Source organism: Psammomys obesus, unplaced genomic scaffold (genome assembly GCF_907164565.1).
Source record: "Psammomys obesus unplaced genomic scaffold, mPsaObe1.curated_primary_1811, whole genome shotgun sequence".
NCBI lineage: Eukaryota > Metazoa > Chordata > Mammalia > Rodentia > Muridae > Psammomys > Psammomys obesus.
This window is the reverse complement of record NW_026592890.1, coordinates 8,279,747-8,299,079: the sequence shown is the minus strand read 5'-3', so window position 1 is coordinate 8,299,079 and position 19,333 is coordinate 8,279,747. Positions and strand designations below refer to the sequence as shown.

Here is a 19,333-nt window from a genome sequence, read left to right as displayed (position 1 = left end):
CTCCTTGCATATCTCAGATACCTTGACTCTAGCCACTCCAGCCACGGTGTATGCTGGACCCATCCTTGTTTGTTAGAGCTTGTGGTACCTTGCAGGTGCTCAAGGTAATTGTGAAATCTTCTGCTCGGGATGTTTATCTTTGAGCTATCATTGACATCAGTCCTTTACTCGTGACTTAAGAGAATATCAGAATATAAATTCCGAAGATGAGCTCATTTTAAATTCTGTTTCTTGTCTTATCTGGCATAAAAATAAGTTAGGACTATTTTTCTCCTCAATTTTGAGTGATGTCAACAACTGCTTATAAAGGAGAAAAGAAACTCTAAAACTTTTAGATTAGACAGATTATTTTATGATAATATTTTTAAATAGAACTAGATTAAACTGAGGTATAAATATCTTATGCTTATGTAACTAAGAGGCCAAAATAAAAACTTGCAATTAAATGTAAATGAAAGTATAAGATCAGAGCAAGCAAACTATTAATTTAATATGCGCAAGCTCTGATGTTCTGCTGACCCTGGATGGGCTCCTGAGCAGCTGGTACAGGTCCTCCATCTCCACCTGCCGGCCTGGGCTATGTACCACCCCCACTTCCTGCGCGTTTTCCCCTTTGTCACTGTCCAGTCCCTCAGCACAGACCCGGGATGGTCACACCTCCATGATGCACCTCTTGCATTCTGTCCACCTCTAATTTCCATCATCATTTCAGAAAACTAAGCCATCCCTCCTCGCTCCTGAAGAGGTCTGAAGTAGGAAAACTGTTGTGCGTCTGGGTTTCCATGACGCTTTTCAGGTACACTGCCAATCGAATGGCACACCCACCTTCACTAGTTCTTTAGATGTCCATCAGAGCAGCAACCCGGAAACGAGCAGCTTCTCAGGCATAGCAACCCTCCCTGGGGAGGCTCCGCCACCTCTAGCTAGAGACCCACTCAGCTCTTCAAGAAGCCAAACTTCCTTCTCCATGGTATTGGACATGACTGTGGCAACTAATTCATTATGTTTGCACCAAAAATATTTGCCTCAGGTCTTTCATTTATTTTCTTTAATAAAAAAAAAAATCTCCTGTACTACCTCAGTGAATATTTATAAATCACCTTCTCGCTATGAGGTACTGTATAATATCTAAGACTAAAATGTGCCCCAGTGCTTGCCATGGCCACAGAAATTCAGAATTTGAGCTGACCCAATTATATTACTCAGGGATCTCAGAAAAACAGAACCAGTAGGATACAAAATGGGGGTTACTATATTAGTCAGGATTCTCCAAAAGGACTGAACCAATATAGTGGACTCTCTCTCTCTCTCTCTCTCACACACACACACACACATACACACACACAGGAGGTAGTAAATGGCTTATAGGATGTGGTTTGGGTAATCAACAATGACTGTCTCATACTGCAGAGGCTGAGAACATGGGATCTGCCAATCCACAAGGCTGGGTGTCTCAGTATTTCCAATGTGTTGCTGAAGAATCACTGGTCTTGTAGAAGTAGGTTCTAACACTACTACAGGAATGCAGCAGCCACGGGACAGATGAGTTTGCCAGCGAAAGTGAGGGCAGGCAGGCAAAGAACAAAACCTTCCCTCCTCCAGTCCTTTCATCTGAGCTGTGGCTAGAAGGTGCTCTTGACAGTTAACAGCAGGCCTCCCTAGCACAGATAACCTGAAGGGAAAAGTCCCTCACGTAATTGCCCAATGGCTTGTGTTTTAGCTGATTCAAAATCCTCTGGAGTTGACAATGAAGATTAGCTATCCAAAAGCATGTGGTAGAGGATACTTTGGAATTGGTGCACATGAGTATGGAATCTGAGAAATCTCAATTTGCCCTCTCAAACCAGAGAGCCAAGCAGGTGTGGTGTAATTCACTTTGAAAACAAAGGGTGAAAAGAGGAGGGGCCGGACCTGATACAAGTCTCCTGCGAGAGGCTTAAAGAGCAGGGGCTCTGAGGTTTGAGGGCAAGAAACAGTGTTCCGGGTGAGCTGTGTGATGCAAAGCTGCTGTGTTCAATCCAGCAGTTCAAATGCTACAAACATCCGTTTTGTCTCCTCTCCAGGTATCACATTGGCCAGTCAAGTTTACACATAGAATTCTCATCATACCAAATCCGCTTTAATATCCTGTGTCAATATTCAGCCCTACATGGACACCGCTCTTCACTAGCCTGCGCTGTAATTCTGTCCTACCTTCTAGAACAATACACAAACACCCGTGCAAAGGACAACTTCACCTATGTGAAATTTCGTTGTTTCTTCACCTGCCCTCACCCAGAAAACCCTCAGTTCCTTCCACCCTTCTTGCTTCCTGGTGCTGAGTGAAGGAGGACTGGCTCAGTGGCTTCTTTGGTGTGTTCTGCATATCAATGAATACATTCAATTTCCTTAATGGAAATGTCAATGCATTTATGCAATCCATGGGTCTTATCTCAGAGGAACAGGTTTTTAATATCAATTTTGTTTCTGGAGTTAATATTATGAATGACTACAACCTAACACCATGGACTAATTCTATTGAGAAGGTAGGGACAGAACATGTTTTAGCTGATGCTAAGCATTTACAGATGTGTACATCCATAAATGTAAGTATGCGTATATAAGTTATTTATTTAATTTTATGACTAAAGGAAGACAATGGAAAAGCCTGAAGAGTTAAGGATTGATTAGAACTAGCAAGTGGTGGAAGTCTCTAAATGTCAGCAAATCCTGCAAAGACAGACTGCCTAGTGCTTCTGCCTCCATTCCCAAGCCTTAATGAGCAGAAGCCTTTCCCTGATGGCCAGGAAATACCACTTGGTCAACCCGTAAGACCCTACAGTCGCCAACTCTCCTCTTCCAGCCCCACAGACTCCTAACTGTGTATCAGGGCACATTTGTAACTGGCAGGAGGACCATCATATCCTAAGGCCAGGTCATAATTTTCATTCCAAGGGCAGGCTGGGCTGGATTCACATGCAGGCCTTTCTTAAAGTGTTACAGTCTGAGCCTGGGCAGTGACTAATTCTTCTTTGAAGGTCTTTGTGGTCAGTGAGACGTGTGTTTTCAGGTGCACATCTGTGTCCTCTTCAACGTCGGCATCAGCTGTTAGTCATAACAGTGTATAAGGAAGGAGCTACTGTAGAGAATGACAGCAACACTTTTGTGATTAATTCTCCTCTCCCGCAGCTGGCTGTCCCAACTCTTTGATTAAAGAGCTCCATCACTTCAGGATTCTTGGAGAAGAACAGGTGAGTCAGCCTTTCAAAGGCCGCATCGTTGTGTCATGAAAGATAGACGCTAATGAGACAGTTTGGACCTCCCTGGGGAGGCAGCGTGTGTCTCCTGACCCACAGCACCCTGAAATAGGGAAGAAAGCCATGCCAGAGACACATGTGAGGATGCTTTCTCCCTCTTCCATCCATCAGACCCGACAGGTTATTAATTGGTACATCTGTTCCCTGCCAGAGTATTTCATCTCAAGACTGGGGTAGTAAGCAGGCACTGCATCGTAGCAAATGAACAAATAAATGCAGAGATGAATTATGCCTAAGGGATCGATAGGCACAGACATTCCAGACACGTCTGTGAGTGGGGACGCAGTGTGCTGCTTACACTTTATAGCAGGTGAATATGTGACATAAAAAGGATAGCATACATGTACACCCGTACTCTTGCTTATACTTTTGACTACTGAAGATAAAATTGGCTTTCTAGATTGCTGAGTTTGCGTCTGTAGATTCAGCCAGCCTATCTGAAACTATCTGGGAAAGAAATCAACAGCAAAGACACCAGGGAGATAGCCTACAGGATCAAGTCACTTGCCATGCAAGTGTAGCCTGAGTTTGAGTCTCCAGGACCCATGCAAAGCCAGACACAATAGCTGATCCCAGTGTCTCTACAGCAGAAGAGCATGGCAACCCCCAGGCTAGCTACTACAGCCATATGCAATGGAGAGACCCTGTCCCAAATAAGGTGAAATGTGAGAAGTGACACAAAAAGTTGTCCTCTGACCTCCTCGTATGCACTGTGGCAAGTGTATGCCTCCCCTCAAATCCCATGTATACATACATATATCAACACAAAAGCAATATAATAAATATTAGGACAAAGTGTGTAAATACTATAGAATATGTATATAATATTTTCATTGTATTGGCATTGTTAGTAATCTGAGGATTCAAAGGACACTTGGGGGTGTGTATACATTATATAAGGAAGTGACTTGAGTATCCTCTATGTTTTGTATCCAGCAGAAATACTGAAACTAATCCCCATGGAAATTGAGGAACAACTGAACCTCTCTTAATCCGTCTATGAAATTACAGAGTCTATATTAGTATGTTAATCTTGGCATTAAATTACCCTTGCAATACTTATACTGAATAGTTGGTAACATCCTGGCTGACCTAACTGATACTCTGCTGTTGATTCTTACTCTTTGCCAACCCTGACGACATAATGGGCAATTGGAATTGCAGTGACTCAGTTTTGCCAGTGAATTCTGGGTTGTGTTTTGTTTGATATGTATCTAAATTCTTACCTTGCTGCTATGATAAAATACCATGAAAAAGGCAACTCAAGAGACAAAGGGCTTATTCTGCCTCTCAGTTCAAGGGTAAAGGAAGGTAAATCAAGGGGCAGAAGCTTGAAGCAGCTGCTCCTGTTGCATCCAGTCAGAAAGCAGAGAGGGACAACACTTCCTGCTGCTCAGGTCTTTCCCTACTCACAGAGGCCAGGAACCTGGCCAGGGAATGATGCCACCCACAGTGGGTGTGGCTTCTCAGTTCAATTTGTATAACAAAGATAATCTTTCACAGACATATGAAAAGGTCCAGGTAATTCTAGGTCTCATAAAGTTGATAGTGAGATCAACCATCACAGTATGTATGTATGGCAAAGTGCGATTTTTTACTTCTAGAATTACACATATAAGTGTTTACTCAAGTCCATGCTAAATCAGTGTCCCTGCATGCCAGGAACTAGTTGTTACCTGGCTCCTCCATGCATTCACCTCCATTGATAACCTCATAGCCATTTTCACTTAGAACTTTAGACTTCTTGAAAGAACTACTAATCATTACCCCCAGTACTTCTGTTCAGATAATGGAACCTTCTCTCTAACTTGTACCAATATTTGCAAATGTTTCCATATTTGTTTCAGACTCACTGTGTAATTAATAGGGAAAGAAGCCAACTATAATAATCTTCTTAGATTTGCATGCAAGTTGGGCCACTTTGCATTCTCCGAGAATTTAATCAAGCAATAATCAAAATTAATATTACCCTGATTAGTTATGGCAGTAGAGTACATCATTGTAATGTTGATGTCTGTGTCCTAGAAAACCAAACGTCCTTCCTTCCTTTTATTCAAAGGAAGATAGGAAAGAAGATAATACTGAACACCTACTGTGTGCTGTGAATCATTCTAGGTTACAGGGATAGAGGTGTAAACAAGAAATTTCATCAGCTTCATTTTAGCCTGGGGAAAATAAGTTCTGTCATATAGTCATAGACATGTTGGGTATATAGGTATATAGGTATATATTCCTAGAGAAATACAAAACTAAAGAGGGAAAATGAAGGAGGAAAAGTGGGGTGGTCAGGGAACAGAGGAGTGTGTGTATCCAGGAGGGGGAATTTAATATCCTCCTCACCGCCACCTGAGGGGGGAACAGCCTTACCAGTTCACAGAAGAAGACAATGCAGCCAGTACTGATGAGACCTGATAGGCTAGGGTCAGATGGAAGGGGAGGAGGACCTCCCCTATCAGTGGACTGGGGGAAAGGCATAGAAGAAGAAGGAGGGAGGGTGGAATTGGGAGGGGATGGGGGAGGGAGCTACAGCTGGGATACAAAGTGAATAAACTATAATTAATAAAAATTAAATTAAATTTAAAAAAGAGGCAGAAAGGTAGGGGAAGGGCAAAAAGATAGACTCAGAGGAGCTATTGATTACACACCCCATTGGGCTTTGGATGCTGGGAGGGGATGACTGAAAAAAAAAAAACAGTTATTGGCTGAAGAATGAATACTGGATATGGGGTGTGGAAGGAAGAGCCTGATGGGAAATGAGAAAGTTAAGGAAAATCCAGGGACACTGGCTTGCTGAGTTAGGATGAGGTCAGAATGAGTGAAGTTATGTCACTGACTTGAGATGTGTGGCCATATGGACACTAAGCTCACCTGGAACCTTCCCTGGAGAGAATTTGGAGGGTGATGGTGAGCTAACCACTAAAGAACTGGGAGGAGGAGAGGAGGGGGAAGCCAGAAGCTGATGGCAAAGAGAGTGGTAGAGCACAGTGTATGTCGCCTGGTGGCTTGGAATGAAAAGTGATACGTTAGAATGAAAAGAGGAGAAAGAGTGTCCTTGGGCCCTTGCCATCCAGTATCAATATGGGGAGAATATAGACAAATAGAAAAAATGTCAATTATAGTTATAGAGAAGGGACTGTAGTCCCCCCCCCCCATGAATATTGAGACAGGGGACAGGCGTCTTAGTGTCTGGGGCAAATGACAGATTGGTGGGGAATGAGATGCAGAAGGTCTTCCTTATGAAATGTTCAGGGTCACGGAGAAGAGATGACACACAATCCTGGACTTCTTCAATAACTGCTATAAACAGCATATCAATCGGTGTCATTCTGATAAATCATGACAAGAGTATCAGTGTTGGGTGAGGCTTGGAGAAGAAGCAGGTCTGTTTCCCCAGGGCTATGGTGGCTCCTGGGAACTAGAGGTGCTCGACAGCTCTTCTGTGTGCTCCTGGCAGCGTACAGCAGGTAACAAAATGAAGCCTTCATACTAATGTGTGTCACAGTGTCCCCAGAGAGAGGAGTTGGTCTCCACAACCTGGATTTTCCTCTTACAGAAAGAATAATGGCATCCAGCCATTTGTCAGAGTTTCTGCAACAAATTGGATTTCATGTTTCTGATTGTAATTATTGTTTACAGCCACCAAAACAATGAAGTAACAGCAACAGAGTGGACCTTTAAGTCAGCATAGTGTCTGTCTACCACATGACGTAACAGATACTGACACAGACACTGGCTCCTTGCCGAATTCAGTGCTGCATGGTGGACATGAGAGCCAACTATTAATTCTTCCTGTGTGATTTCTTTCTGTTTTCAACAGTCTTTACTGGGCATTTTGGCATCTGGATTAAAAAAGAACTACTAGGTTTGAGAAGATAGTGCAGTTGGTAGAGCACTTGCCATGAAAGCATGAAGAACTGGGTTCACTCCCCAGGACTGAGATAAAGAAAGCTGGCTGTGGGGACACACCCCTGTAATCCCAGCACTGGGAGGCAGAGAGAGGAAGATGGCCAAGTGGTCTATGCCCCAGCTCAGTGAGGGGGCATATCTACAAAACCAAGGTAGATGGCATCCTGAGGAATGACACTTGAGGTCAATTTCTGGCTTCCACATGCAAACACTTACATATCTACATACACAAACATGCTAACACATATACACATATACATGTGCACATATGTACACACACAAACGTGCATGCATATGCACACAAACACACACATGTATACACATGCATGCAAACACCAGTGTGCACCCATGTACATGTGTTTACATGTGTTTACATGCACATGTAAACACGTACATGTTCACACAAACAAACATGCATACTCAACTAAATCAATAAGCTCTGTTAACCGCTCCCTTCGGAAATAAAACTTAAACTCTTTGAAATTCAGAAACTTAATTTCCCTTTTATATGTGTGGTATTTTGCCTGTGTGTACATCTGTGCGCCATGTCCACGCAGCGCCCACAGAGAAGGAAGATATCAGATCCCCTGCACTAGATTCACAGACAGTTTGCGATACCATGTTGGTGCTCAGAGTCAACCCTGGGCCCTTTGCAAGAGCAGCCAGTGCTCTTAACTGTAGGGCCATCTCTTTACATCTCCCGACATGTTTATTTTAGCTTCTCAGTCATTTTCTGATGTATCCTACAGTTCAGTCATTAAGCCTCTTCACCACGAACTCAGCCATTCAGCAACGATTTTTAAACATCACAGAGAGTAGAGTCACTCCAAAGTCTGAATTGAGTCCCAAAGCTGGTATCACCTGTGGAGACCATGAGGCTTGGACAGACAGACCTCAGAGGGCCTGCCTTTCAGGGGTGCAGGTGCCAACAACTTGCGTTGGTTCCCTGAGAGCAGACATGCTTTACTGCTGAGCCTTCTCCGGGAAGTTAATGGAGATACTATCAGTGACTCCCTGACCGGTAGAAAGGAGATGGGACATGAGCAGATTGAGAAGAAAGTAAAGAGAAAATGCTGCTAGAGAAACAGTGTAAAACCACAAGGAAAATCTAAACCTCCACTTGAAGTGTGTGCTCAGTTTGGAAATTGTGATGGGTGATCAAGAACTACATTGCACGGTTTCGGTGGAGAGCAGCCAAGTTCAGGATGCATGCTTGTGTTACTGCTATTGCTGTGATAAAATAGCACGACCAAGGCAACCGATAGAAGGGTTTATTTGAGGCTTAAAGATAGTAGTTCAGGCCCACCATGGTAGGGATCATGGCAGCTAGCAGGCAGGCCACATGGCAATGCAGCAGTAGCCAAGAGCTTGCGTCTTGATCCGTAAGCATGAGGCAGGAAGAGCACTGGGGATTGCAGGAATCTTTTGGAACCTCAAAGCCCACCCTCAGCTAACACCTCCTCCAATATGGCCACACCCACTCCAGCATGGCCACACCTACTCCAACAGGGTCACACCCACTCCAACAAGGCCACACCTCCTACTCCTTCCCAAACTGATCTACTAACTGGGGACCAGGTATTCAAACATATGGGACCATTCTCATTCAAACCACCACAAGGTCCAAGATGGAAGTCATGTTACTAAGCCTAGGGTTTCCCCAGAGTTGTTAGACAAACAGGACTGTGAATATCTATGTTTTCCAGGAGGCATTTATGGTGGTGGATAATGCATACTGAATCACATTAGAAAGACATTAAATTTGAAGATGACCAATTGCAAGAGAAAATGTTGGACCCATCGATTAAAAGTCTCCATGAGGTTGAATTAAGTCATGCGCATAACTTGATTTAAAATAGGAGATGCTTCTTGGAAAGAAAATATTAGGAGGTAGTACCTCCTCTTGAGGTGATAAGGCCTAAGTAGAACTGTGAGAACTGGAGATGGAAAATGTCACAGAGATGATAAGATCAGCCTGAAAGAGCACATTGGAAAATGGTTCACCAGATAGGAAGGAGTTCAAGTTCTGCAGAGTAACCACAAAGCCAGGAGCAGAACTAGAGGATGAGCCAGAACTAGTCTTCCAGGAGCGAAGGGCTGTGCCCAGTGTCTATGCACACGGACAGTAGTGGAAAGGGAAAGGTCAGAAGGCAGGTGGCATAGGGCTCCAAGGGGCAGGGAATCTGCAAGACTGAGGGAGATGAAGGAAGGAACATTTTAAGACGCTGACTATACGGTATGTTTCTCATGGATCAGGACCATAAGGAAAGATGGAGGAGAGAGGGGAGAAGCCAAGACCAATGTGTACTGGATACAGATTGTGACAATGACCCAGGACACAGACCAAAGGCCAGATCCCAGCAGGGTACAATGTGGGGCCTGGGGCAGATGCCACCTGCTGATCTCTGCAGGAAAACATGTGGTCCTTTGAATACCACCCCTCCGTGCCCCTCTCACTACAGAAGGCCCCCTTCACAGTACCACCTGGCTTACATCAAGGGCAGAGCACTGTGGATCTGAAACCGTCTAGTACAGACAAGACAACCACTATAAAAAAACAAAAACAAAAACAAAAAACCTCTTGAGTCATTCAAGTTCTGATGGGTTCATTAAATAAATGTTCACTGAAAGGAATGTGCGTCTTACCCACAGCCTTACACAAAACTTGTGAACAAACAGCACTGTGGGGCTCCCTTCTACTGGCCTCAGAACTACCTAGAAACCTTCAGGCCTGTTTCAGCACCAGAAGAAACTTACTCCAAAACGAAGGGAGACTTGTGAACATTCTAAACTGGAGAAAGTGCCCAGGGTGATAGGGAGGGAAGGTGAGGTCAGCTGGAAGCACTATAGCTCCTTCTGAGGAAATCAGAGCCAATTTCTACTCTTCTGCAGGGTGAGGCTCACACTTGCCAACTAACTGGAGACTACTCCAAGCTTTTACTCAGGAGTAAAGGAAAAGGAAAACATGTTGTATGTAAAAGCAGCAGTGCTGGAGCCATACCCTTCAAGACAGTGGACTAGGAGGCCCCGCTTGCTTGTGGAGTCTTAGCAGGTCACGTCAGCTAAAACCCTCAGGAGGCATGGCTCCTGCCTTCCTAGTCCTGCCCCCAGCCCGGAAGGTACCCTGCTGTGTTTAATGGTGTGCAGCATGCACAGAGGAGACAAAGGAGCCGGCTGGTCTCCAGCTCCTTCCCAAAGATTCCACCAACCCTGGAAGCTGATATACAAATTTGGTACCATCTCACGTCAAGCATCGGAAGGGCTCCCTAAATTACAATCCAGGATTCCGTCTGCCACCCCAATCAGTTCTCCAGCATATGCTGATGTGCTTCCTCCTTGCATTTGATTTCGCCATCCTAATGGCTGCTCTTTCCTACGCCTTGAACAAGGTCCAGCCCTTTCTCTAGCCAGCGCACTTCATCAGCAGCTGACAGATGTCCAGGGATGCAAAGAACATTACTAGCAGTGGCACAGAGAACAGGAACAGCAGGTGACAGGAGCCACCACTGAGACTGTCCTAACGCTCTCCGACTAACAACCTGCAAATGAGGAAAAATAAGGAGATTACAGGAAATTTTGGGAGTACTTAAAAAAAAAGACTTCTAATGCATGTGGGGAAAAAATAGGACATTCTCTACATAGCAAGAGGAAATATTTTAGCAAAAGTTATTGGTCTTTAATGTAGTTTTTGACATTTTTAATTCAAACAAGTAAACAATAAAAAGATATTTGCTTCTTTTTAGTAGGTGACCAAAGAATAGTAAGCCAATATTTTGTTGTTGTTGTTTTGTTTTGTTTTGTTTTCATCAAAAAGGGAAAAAAAAATAAGAAAAATGGAAGTATTGTGGAAAGGACCATCTTCAGCCCTGACCTAAGTTCTAGTGTTGAGTACCCAAGAAATACTGCGGAATTCAAACTGTGCATCCTGTGACCCCAAGACTCTACCCATCACTTCCCAGGAGAAGGATTCAGCAAGTAGGCAAAAGGCTGGCACAGGTGTGTGGCACAAAGCACTCATTCCTAAACAGCATTTCACTGCTCGCCTTCATCCCAAGGGACCGGTGCCTCTCCCACCCACCTGGAAGAGCACTCCCATAGCCTCAGCTAAGAGTTAACAGAAGCCAGAAGCCAGGCTCGAAGACAAAGGAGGCCCAACCACTGTACCTGAGTGCCCCCAAAAGGATGCTCTGAAAAACACCAGGATGGCACAAAACCAATCTCCTTCCTTGCTCCAAGCAGTTGCCTGGGGGCAGGCAGCTCCTGGATGGCTGACAAGTCCTGAATCATTTTCACAGAACATCTGCCAACACCCCTCATCTTGGTTCCAGCCTTCTTTCCCTGTGCTTAGCATTTCTCTGACTTTTAAAAATTAGATTTCCTTTCTTGCTTTCTTTCTCCATGAAAGAATGCAAATTAAGCCTGAGAGTGAAACAGAAAACAAGAGGCCACATAAGCACAGTTCCTTCCAAGCCTGACCCCTCAGGCAATCAATCATCCATGTTCTTTCATGGACTTAGCATGCACTCAGTAGGTAAAAAGAAAAAGGAAAATTACTTACTCACATGGGGCTCGAACCTGTAACCTCTGCCTCATTATGGAATGATAATCTGCTTAGCCCAACTCTTCTTTCTAACTACCTTCAGGCCAACAAAATCCAGGTTCCATTTTATTCTATTATCTCATGACTCATTATTTAGAATCCTAAAACATGATTTTTGTTGAAACCTCAATGAGGCTGGTACTTTCAAATAAATACTTTGTTTTTAAGATAATTTATAAGAATGTGCCCAGAAACATGGTATTTTTATTCCACAAATAAGGTGTAAAGCATAACAATAAGCTAAGGTCTTACTGAGATAGTGCATTCTAACAATGCATTTCTCACTATGTTTCCATGAACTATGAGCAAATATTTTGATATTTTCTTTGGACGAGGTCATATGCTTTATTGGCATGATTATTTTTTAAAAAAGACATTTGCAAATATTATATAAGAAATATAAATTATTTTAGATATGACAGTCTCAATTATCAACTTGACGAGATCTGGGTTCACTGGGGAAAAGGGCCTCTGGGCATGTCTGTGGGGAGGGGGTAACCAGGCAGACCTGCCCACCGTGGACAGTACCACTCCCTGGGCTGAGCACACATGTTCAAAGCTCTCTGCTTGCTGACGCAGGCGTAATATGATCAGCTGCTTTAAGCTCCTGCTGCTGCTTTGACTTGCCCAGTACACTGGCCTGTACTGAAAACTGTGAGCCAAAAACCTCTTCTCTCTTTGGTTGCTCCCCCCCCCAGGTGTTTTGACAACAGGAAAAGTAAGATACAAGGAATTATCCAGTTTATAAAATCATATCTGAAATTTTGTGAACTAGTAAAAATTTTGTGAAATTTTTACTTCAACCAAAGCTGAAGTAAAAAGTTCTTGACAATGTAATATTAGTGCTCATGTGCGCGCGTGTGTACACTCACACACACACACACACACACACACACACACACACACACACTGTGTATTCCAGAGGCAAACAATAAGTGATGATTTGTGGCTAATTTGTTGCTTTTGAGTTTACCTCAAAAGTGATTTTTCTTAGACCTAGTCTATGTTACCAGGTAATCACACTTGTCCAAATTAGATCTGTTTATAAAGTGCTATCCAACATAGGAAAGTAAAATCCCTCCCTCCTGGGAATAATGCAAGGGGTGTTGAGGAAGCAGCTGGTTTTACCATTTGGATCCTTTTGTCAATTACCTACCACAATTGTGTGGATTTTACACTGAGGTAATTATAGATATTCTGTTCTACTTAGCACTAATCTGCCTGTATTCTCCATAAAGTTTAGAGTAGTGTGCTCCCAAAAAAAAAATCTGGTTGTCATGCCCATAAGAGGTTAAAAGGAGCCTGTGGAAATCGGGTCATATCTTGAAAGAAACTAAAGAAGGCTGTTCGCTAATTACTCTGTCTAAATTATTTCCTTAGGGCATTAAGCTTTCTTCAAATACTATCACACTATTAATTCTAAGTCAAATGTTTTTCTTATAAATTTCAAAGTATAATAAATGTATTTGTGTGTGTGTGTGTGTGTGTGTGTGTGTGTGTGTGTGTGTGTGGTGTGTGTGTGGTATGGTGTGGTATGAGTGGGAGGTTTATAAAAGTATGGTGTATGTGATGTGTGTGTTTATATGAGTGTGTGATGTGTGGTGTGGTGTGGTATGTGTGTGTCTTTGTGTGTGTTTATGTGTGTTGTTCAGAATGAAACACAGGGAATTGTGGGTGCTAGGCACTACCATTGAATTGCACAGCAATTAAGAACAATTATTTTAAAACTTATTTGTACAGATAACCATCCTAAATCACTGTTATTAATTTCCATTGCTGTCATCTTATTACAATTCTTGTATTAATTATTGAAACAATAGTTAGAACCCACTAACTATTCTAACAGTGTCAACAAACTGTTGGTAAGCCATCATTCCAAGTTCACAGTACAGAGCTGTATAAAAAGACACTGGATAGATGTAGAGAACATGCAGAAACATTACTTCAAAGGTACTGCACTCCTCCAGTCTCAAAAATCTAACCAGCCAAATTTTCTTCTTAAGACAAAGCCCCACACTAAGGAAATATCTGAATAGAATAGAATGAGGAAAAGGAAAGAGGATGTCTAGTTTAAAACATGTGGTAACAAACTAGAGGGTTGACTTGTACCTGTAACCCCAGCACTTGGGAAGCCAAGGCAGGAGAGCTAAGCTCAAGTTCAAGGCCAGCATGGGCCACAGTGTGAGGCGCTATCTCATAAGCACAATGGGATAGGTTTGGCTTGGCTGGTAAAGCCCTTGTTGTATATAGAGAGGGGAGAAGAAAGGGGGCTAGATGTAGAGTTTTTCAGTTCCGTAAGTCATCTCAATAAAATACCTTCATTTCTTGCACGAATAACTGCATGGCTTATGTTTTCCAGAGAGCCCTCTCCTATGAAGGTCTGTGTAATGCATGATCTTTTAGACTGTGTCATTGAAAAGACACATTTTCTGCAACCACCATTGTGTGGAGATCAGTAGCATGAGTATAAAGATGCTTGTCCAGGTCTCCTGCCTGGTTTCCGTGGGACCAGAAAAAGTAAGAAAACAAAGGAGAGTCCAGATCACTTTAATGTGAATCCACAACCTATATCTTCTAAATTCACTAAGCCATTCAGCATTGCCATGTACTTGTTTGTCAGGTAATGAAATTGAACGTAAGTGTGATACTCCCATCACACACACACACACACACACACACACACACACACACACACACACACACCTATACCTCTTTCTAGTATATCCCCTCCCTCCCCGTCTCCTAAGGGACACCCATCACACTCAAATCTGACTCCTTTGTCTCTCATACTAGGCAAGCAATCTGCCTGAAATTCGATAGTTTCTGCCTTTCAGGATATCTAGATTTAGCTGCTGCTCCCACCTCTACGCCACCTCCCTGGTTCAGGCCACCATCATCACTCATGCTGACTGCCAATGAGAGCTCAGGCATGCATCTCTCCTTCTGCACCCCTTGTGCCCTTTAGACTCTATTTTGAGTATATCAGTCTGACAGATGCCTTTAAAATATCAGTCAAGTCATCCCCCTTCTCTGGTCAGAGCTCTCCAAGGGTTCTGGTATCTTTTAGAAAAACATCCAGAGTTCTTACGACAGTTCTTACAAGCCAGGCATACAGGATCTCCATAAACCTTCTGCCTTCGCTGTCTTCCACATCCCCTGATCCACTCGGTCTCAATCCCACTGCTCCTAAAAGCATTCCTCAACCCAGCCAAGTATATATGGCCTGAGGACCTTTGTTCTTTCTACAGACCTCCTTTCCTGAGTTGCCACAGGATTATTTTTGTGTCTCCTTCGCTATCTGCTTAAGTGTGCCTTGTCCGTAAGGCTTTCCCCAAACACGGCTCAAAGTCCTCACGACGGTCTTCCCAGGAGCCTCTCCTGCTCTTCTTAATTATTCCCCTCACTTGTCACCCCTCAAAGGCTGTGTGTGTTCATCCTTCAGTGTCTGGTGTGATCATCACATAGACGAGGGCAGGGTTCTTGCCTGTGTTCACTGTTCCATCCTCAAATTGGACTCTCGGGAGTGTCTGAAGGATGCAAGGTAGGCTCTCCACAAAGGTCGCATCAATCAGTTAACCACTCAGCAAATCTATGTCACTGTTCTGAGTTTAGAAGCCAATAACGATCAGATAATGTTAAAAAGGTAACTTAGAAGTACTGTGTTCCCATGGGATTCCAGGTTTTCCCTGTGGGCCAAGGTCACCACTATAGGGACCTGGCTCAGACGAGAACTCGGTAGTACAACATTCCAGGAGTGCAGAGCACTGGTTACTTTTTGTCAACTTGACACAGCATCACCTAGGAAGAGAGAACCTCTACTGAGGAGAGGCCTCTATCACACTGGCCTGTGGGTGTATCTGTGGGGTGTTTTTGTAAAATTGCTAATTGATAGAAGAGAGGCCAGCCCGCTGTGAGGGGTGCAATCCCTAGCCGAGTGGGCCTGGGATGTATACGAAAAGTCGCCGAGCAAACCAGTGAGCTCCATTCTTCCCCGGTCTCTGCTTCAGTCTCTGCTCCCAGAGTCTGCTTTCCCCAGATGCTGGGCGGTGACCTGTAAGCCAGACAAACCTTTTCTTCCGCTAGTCACTTTAGGTCAGTGTTTCTATCACAGCAAGAGAGAAGTATACTATTGTCTCTGTGAGGCTCAACCTCTGACAGAAGGGGCTTTGGGGCCTGGCGCCCCCAAAAGAGTACTAAATAAATGATGCCAGAGAAGAGAGATCACAGCTGTCCTCACCCCAAACCCAAACAAGGAAGAAATCCCAAAGAAACAGGTAGGCTTGCAGTGACAGCGGAGGTGAAGGAGGACACCTCAGTGAGCCTAGTCACCCATGCTTCTGTCCAAGAGATCATGACAGAAGTCAAGTGGGCATCATCCAGGCCTTCCACAACTACACCCCAAGATCAGGATCCCATCAGGAGAGACATTTGACCTGTATCCTAATTCCCAGATTAAAGTGCCCCCAGAGCGGCAGGATGCTCAGGAGAAGGGAATAAAGTCAGAGCTTTTGGCATCTACCCTGCCCCAAAAGGTATCTCTCCAATGAGTGGGCCTGGAGACTGTCCCAAGCTAGGGGAAGGACCCGGTGCTGTAGACCTAGGTCCCTTGCTTGTCTGTGAGAGGAGGGAAAGGACGTCTTTAGAAGTCTCACTCCCGTGTAAGAGTGTCTCCTTTTGCACACACACAGACTGTGCTTTTCTAATCTGGCCCTATCCTCAGAGCTCTTCTCTCCTCCCTCAGGCCCCTACCCCACCCATCTTCTCTCTCAGACCTCTTTGCACCTTCTCCCTGGCTCAGCATAAGTCTGTATCAGGAAGCTTTGAATGCACCTTGGGGCTGGCCTGGTGTCCTAGGGTTTCTATTCTGTGAAGAGAGACCATGACCACACAAGTCTTATAAAGGAAAGCATGTAATTAGGGCTGGCTTACAGTTCAGAGATTCGTCCATTATCATTAGGGCAGGAAGCATGGCAGCGTACAGGCAGACACGGTTCTAGAGAGGTAGCTGGGAGTTCTACACCTGGATCCACGGGCAGCAGGAAGAGACAGTGACAATGGGCCTGGCTTGAGCATCTGAGACCTCAAGGCCTGCCCTCAGTGACACATTTCCTCCAACAAGGCCACACCTCCTAATAGTGCCACTCCCTGTGAGCCTATGGGAAACATTTTCATTCAAACCACCACACCTGGGTTCTCTACTGCAGATCTTGAGGCTGCTGAGGGTGAGGATGGGGTTGGGGTTAGAGTTACAGAACAACAGTTTTGCTGGAGGTAATGATGTGTGTGCTATGGCTGCTCCACCGTCTGTGTTTCAATGAAGCTGGTGGAAAGGAGACCAGGCAGAATAACAGGAGAATGTTCTTTGATGACTGTCCTCTTCTGCAAACCTACTGTCAACTTGTAGTTGGTCAGCAACTGTGAGGTATGTTTTCTAAGTGATTATAAAGCCTCATCAGATATCAAATAGAAACGTGCAAACATATTGCCTTAAAAGATGGATACTGTACATTGCCCAACAGTTGACCATAAGTCTCAGTGTCTGCTTTGATAGTCTGCAGGGCAGAGCCTTTCAGAGGCCCTCCGTGGCAGGTTTCTAGCTTGTTTCCTGTTTTCTTCTTCTTCTGATGTCCTTCCTCTTTGCCTTTCAGGATGGGGATTGAGCATTTTAGTCAGGGTCCTCTCTCTTGATTAGTTTCTTTAGATATAGAGATTTTAGTAGGTTTATCCTATATTACATGTCTACCAGAAATTTGAACACAGGGGTCTTCCCAGAGAATCATGCTCCAACCAAGTACCAGGCATGGAGATAACCTAGAACCCCTGCACAGATGTAGCCCATGGCAGTTTAGTGTCCAAGTGGGTTCCATAGTAATGGGAAGAGGGACTGCCTCTGACATAATCTGATTGGCCTGCTCTTTGATCACCTCCCCCTGAGTGGGGAGCAGCCTTACCAGGCCACAGAAGATGACAATGCAGCCACTCCTGATGAGATCTGATAGACTAAGATGAGAAGGAAGGAGAGGAGGACCTCCCCTATCATTGGACTTCGGGAGGAGCATGCGTGAAGAAGGAGGAGGGAGGGTGGGGAGGGAGTGGCTTATGGGGGGGATACAAAGTGAATAAAGTATAATTAATAAAAATAAAAAACATTAAAAAAGATGGATAATGTCCACTACTTAATATACACACATAGTGCTTAAAAGTTAGGTAAAATACAGTTGGTAGGCACAGTGTCACAGAACACTAGATTTGGGGGTAACATCTGTTTTCTAAAGAAAAAAAATGTATAGAACAAATATTTCACCTTTCCCCTGGGTTTTCAGAAAAAGTCTCTTGTATCACAGGCTAGCCCCAAGGTCCAAATCCTCCATCCTCTACCTCCAAAATGCTGGGATTACAGGCATTTGGCACCATGCCTGGCTATGAAGTAATTCTTTTGGGTTTTGAGTCTGGAAAACTTTCTCTGTGCCAAGTCATACCTTTACTCCGCATACCCCCACCATACACCCCGCCATCAAACATTCCCCCATTACTGAGTCAAGCTGAGAACACACCCCCTGAGCTCTTCAACTAGAAGCCTCAGGCAGAAATAATTCATCCAAAACCACTCCAGATCACTGTGCAAAGCTCACCTTGCCTTTGCTTCTTCCAGTACAACAGGTACCAGCAGTATGGGGCCGAGGAGTGTGTGCTGCAGATGGGAGGGGTGCTGTGTCCCCGACCTGGCTGCGGAGCTGGGCTGCTGCCTGAACAGGGCCAGAGGAAAGTCATCTGCGAAGCGGGCAATGGCCTGGGCTGCGGGGTGAGTACCGACCACACCCAGGGGTGCTTGCTGGTGTGCGCCTGTGGATGTGCTAAGACTGTTTGCATTTTCCTTTGGGGATCAGACATATTTGAATCTGATGGACAGAAAAACAGATTTTTTTTTCATTCTTGTAGGACACCACCCATGAAAATGTTTGTATTTATTTTGGTAATAATTGTGTTGAGATATTCTATTCTCTGTTTATTGGGGTGTTTATTCTAGGATGTGCTGAACCCCCACACCAAACCTTTACACTTCTTTGCAATGTTCAGCTGATGCAGGCAGATGAGAGTGGGGGAAGAACGTCTTCTCAAAGCAAACATAAAGAAGTAAGCTTCTTTTCCGGGCTGTTTAGAGACATTGTTTGCCTCAGCATTCTAAGAAATAGGATGATTAGTATAGAAAAACTCAAAAGCACTTTGAAATGAAATAAGCAGAGCTGATGGTACCTGTTAGGGAAGAAGGAGGAGGAACAGAAAATGTCCCAAGAGGTCAAAGCAGACAAGCTGATCCCAAGGGGGATCTGACCACCAAGGGGGAGGGACGTGTGTTCCAGTCCCCAGATGCCCCCTAAATTACAGGTTCAAGCAACACATGGATACTAAAGCTGATATTAAAGTAAGCAGTCTGGGAAGAAAGAAAGAAAGAGAGAGAAGGAAGAAAGGAAGGAAGGAAGGAAAGAAGGAAGGAAGGAAGGAAGGAAGGAAGGAAGGAAGGAAGGAAGGA

General features: G+C 44.3%; 1 protein-coding gene across 3 annotated transcripts in view; it reads left to right on the top strand.

Moving 5' to 3' along the window:
- Positions 1–19,333, top strand: part of Prkn (parkin RBR E3 ubiquitin protein ligase) — a 1,244,902-nt gene that overhangs the window by 1,039,458 nt on the left and 186,111 nt on the right. For all 3 annotated transcript variants that reach the window (XM_055615985.1, XM_055615986.1, XM_055615987.1), the window contains exons 8-9: positions 3,169–3,230; positions 18,455–18,604. In XM_055615985.1, coding sequence (XP_055471960.1) covers positions 3,169–3,230; positions 18,455–18,604 — 212 coding nt within the window. The remainder of the gene's footprint in view (positions 1–3,168; positions 3,231–18,454; positions 18,605–19,333) is intronic.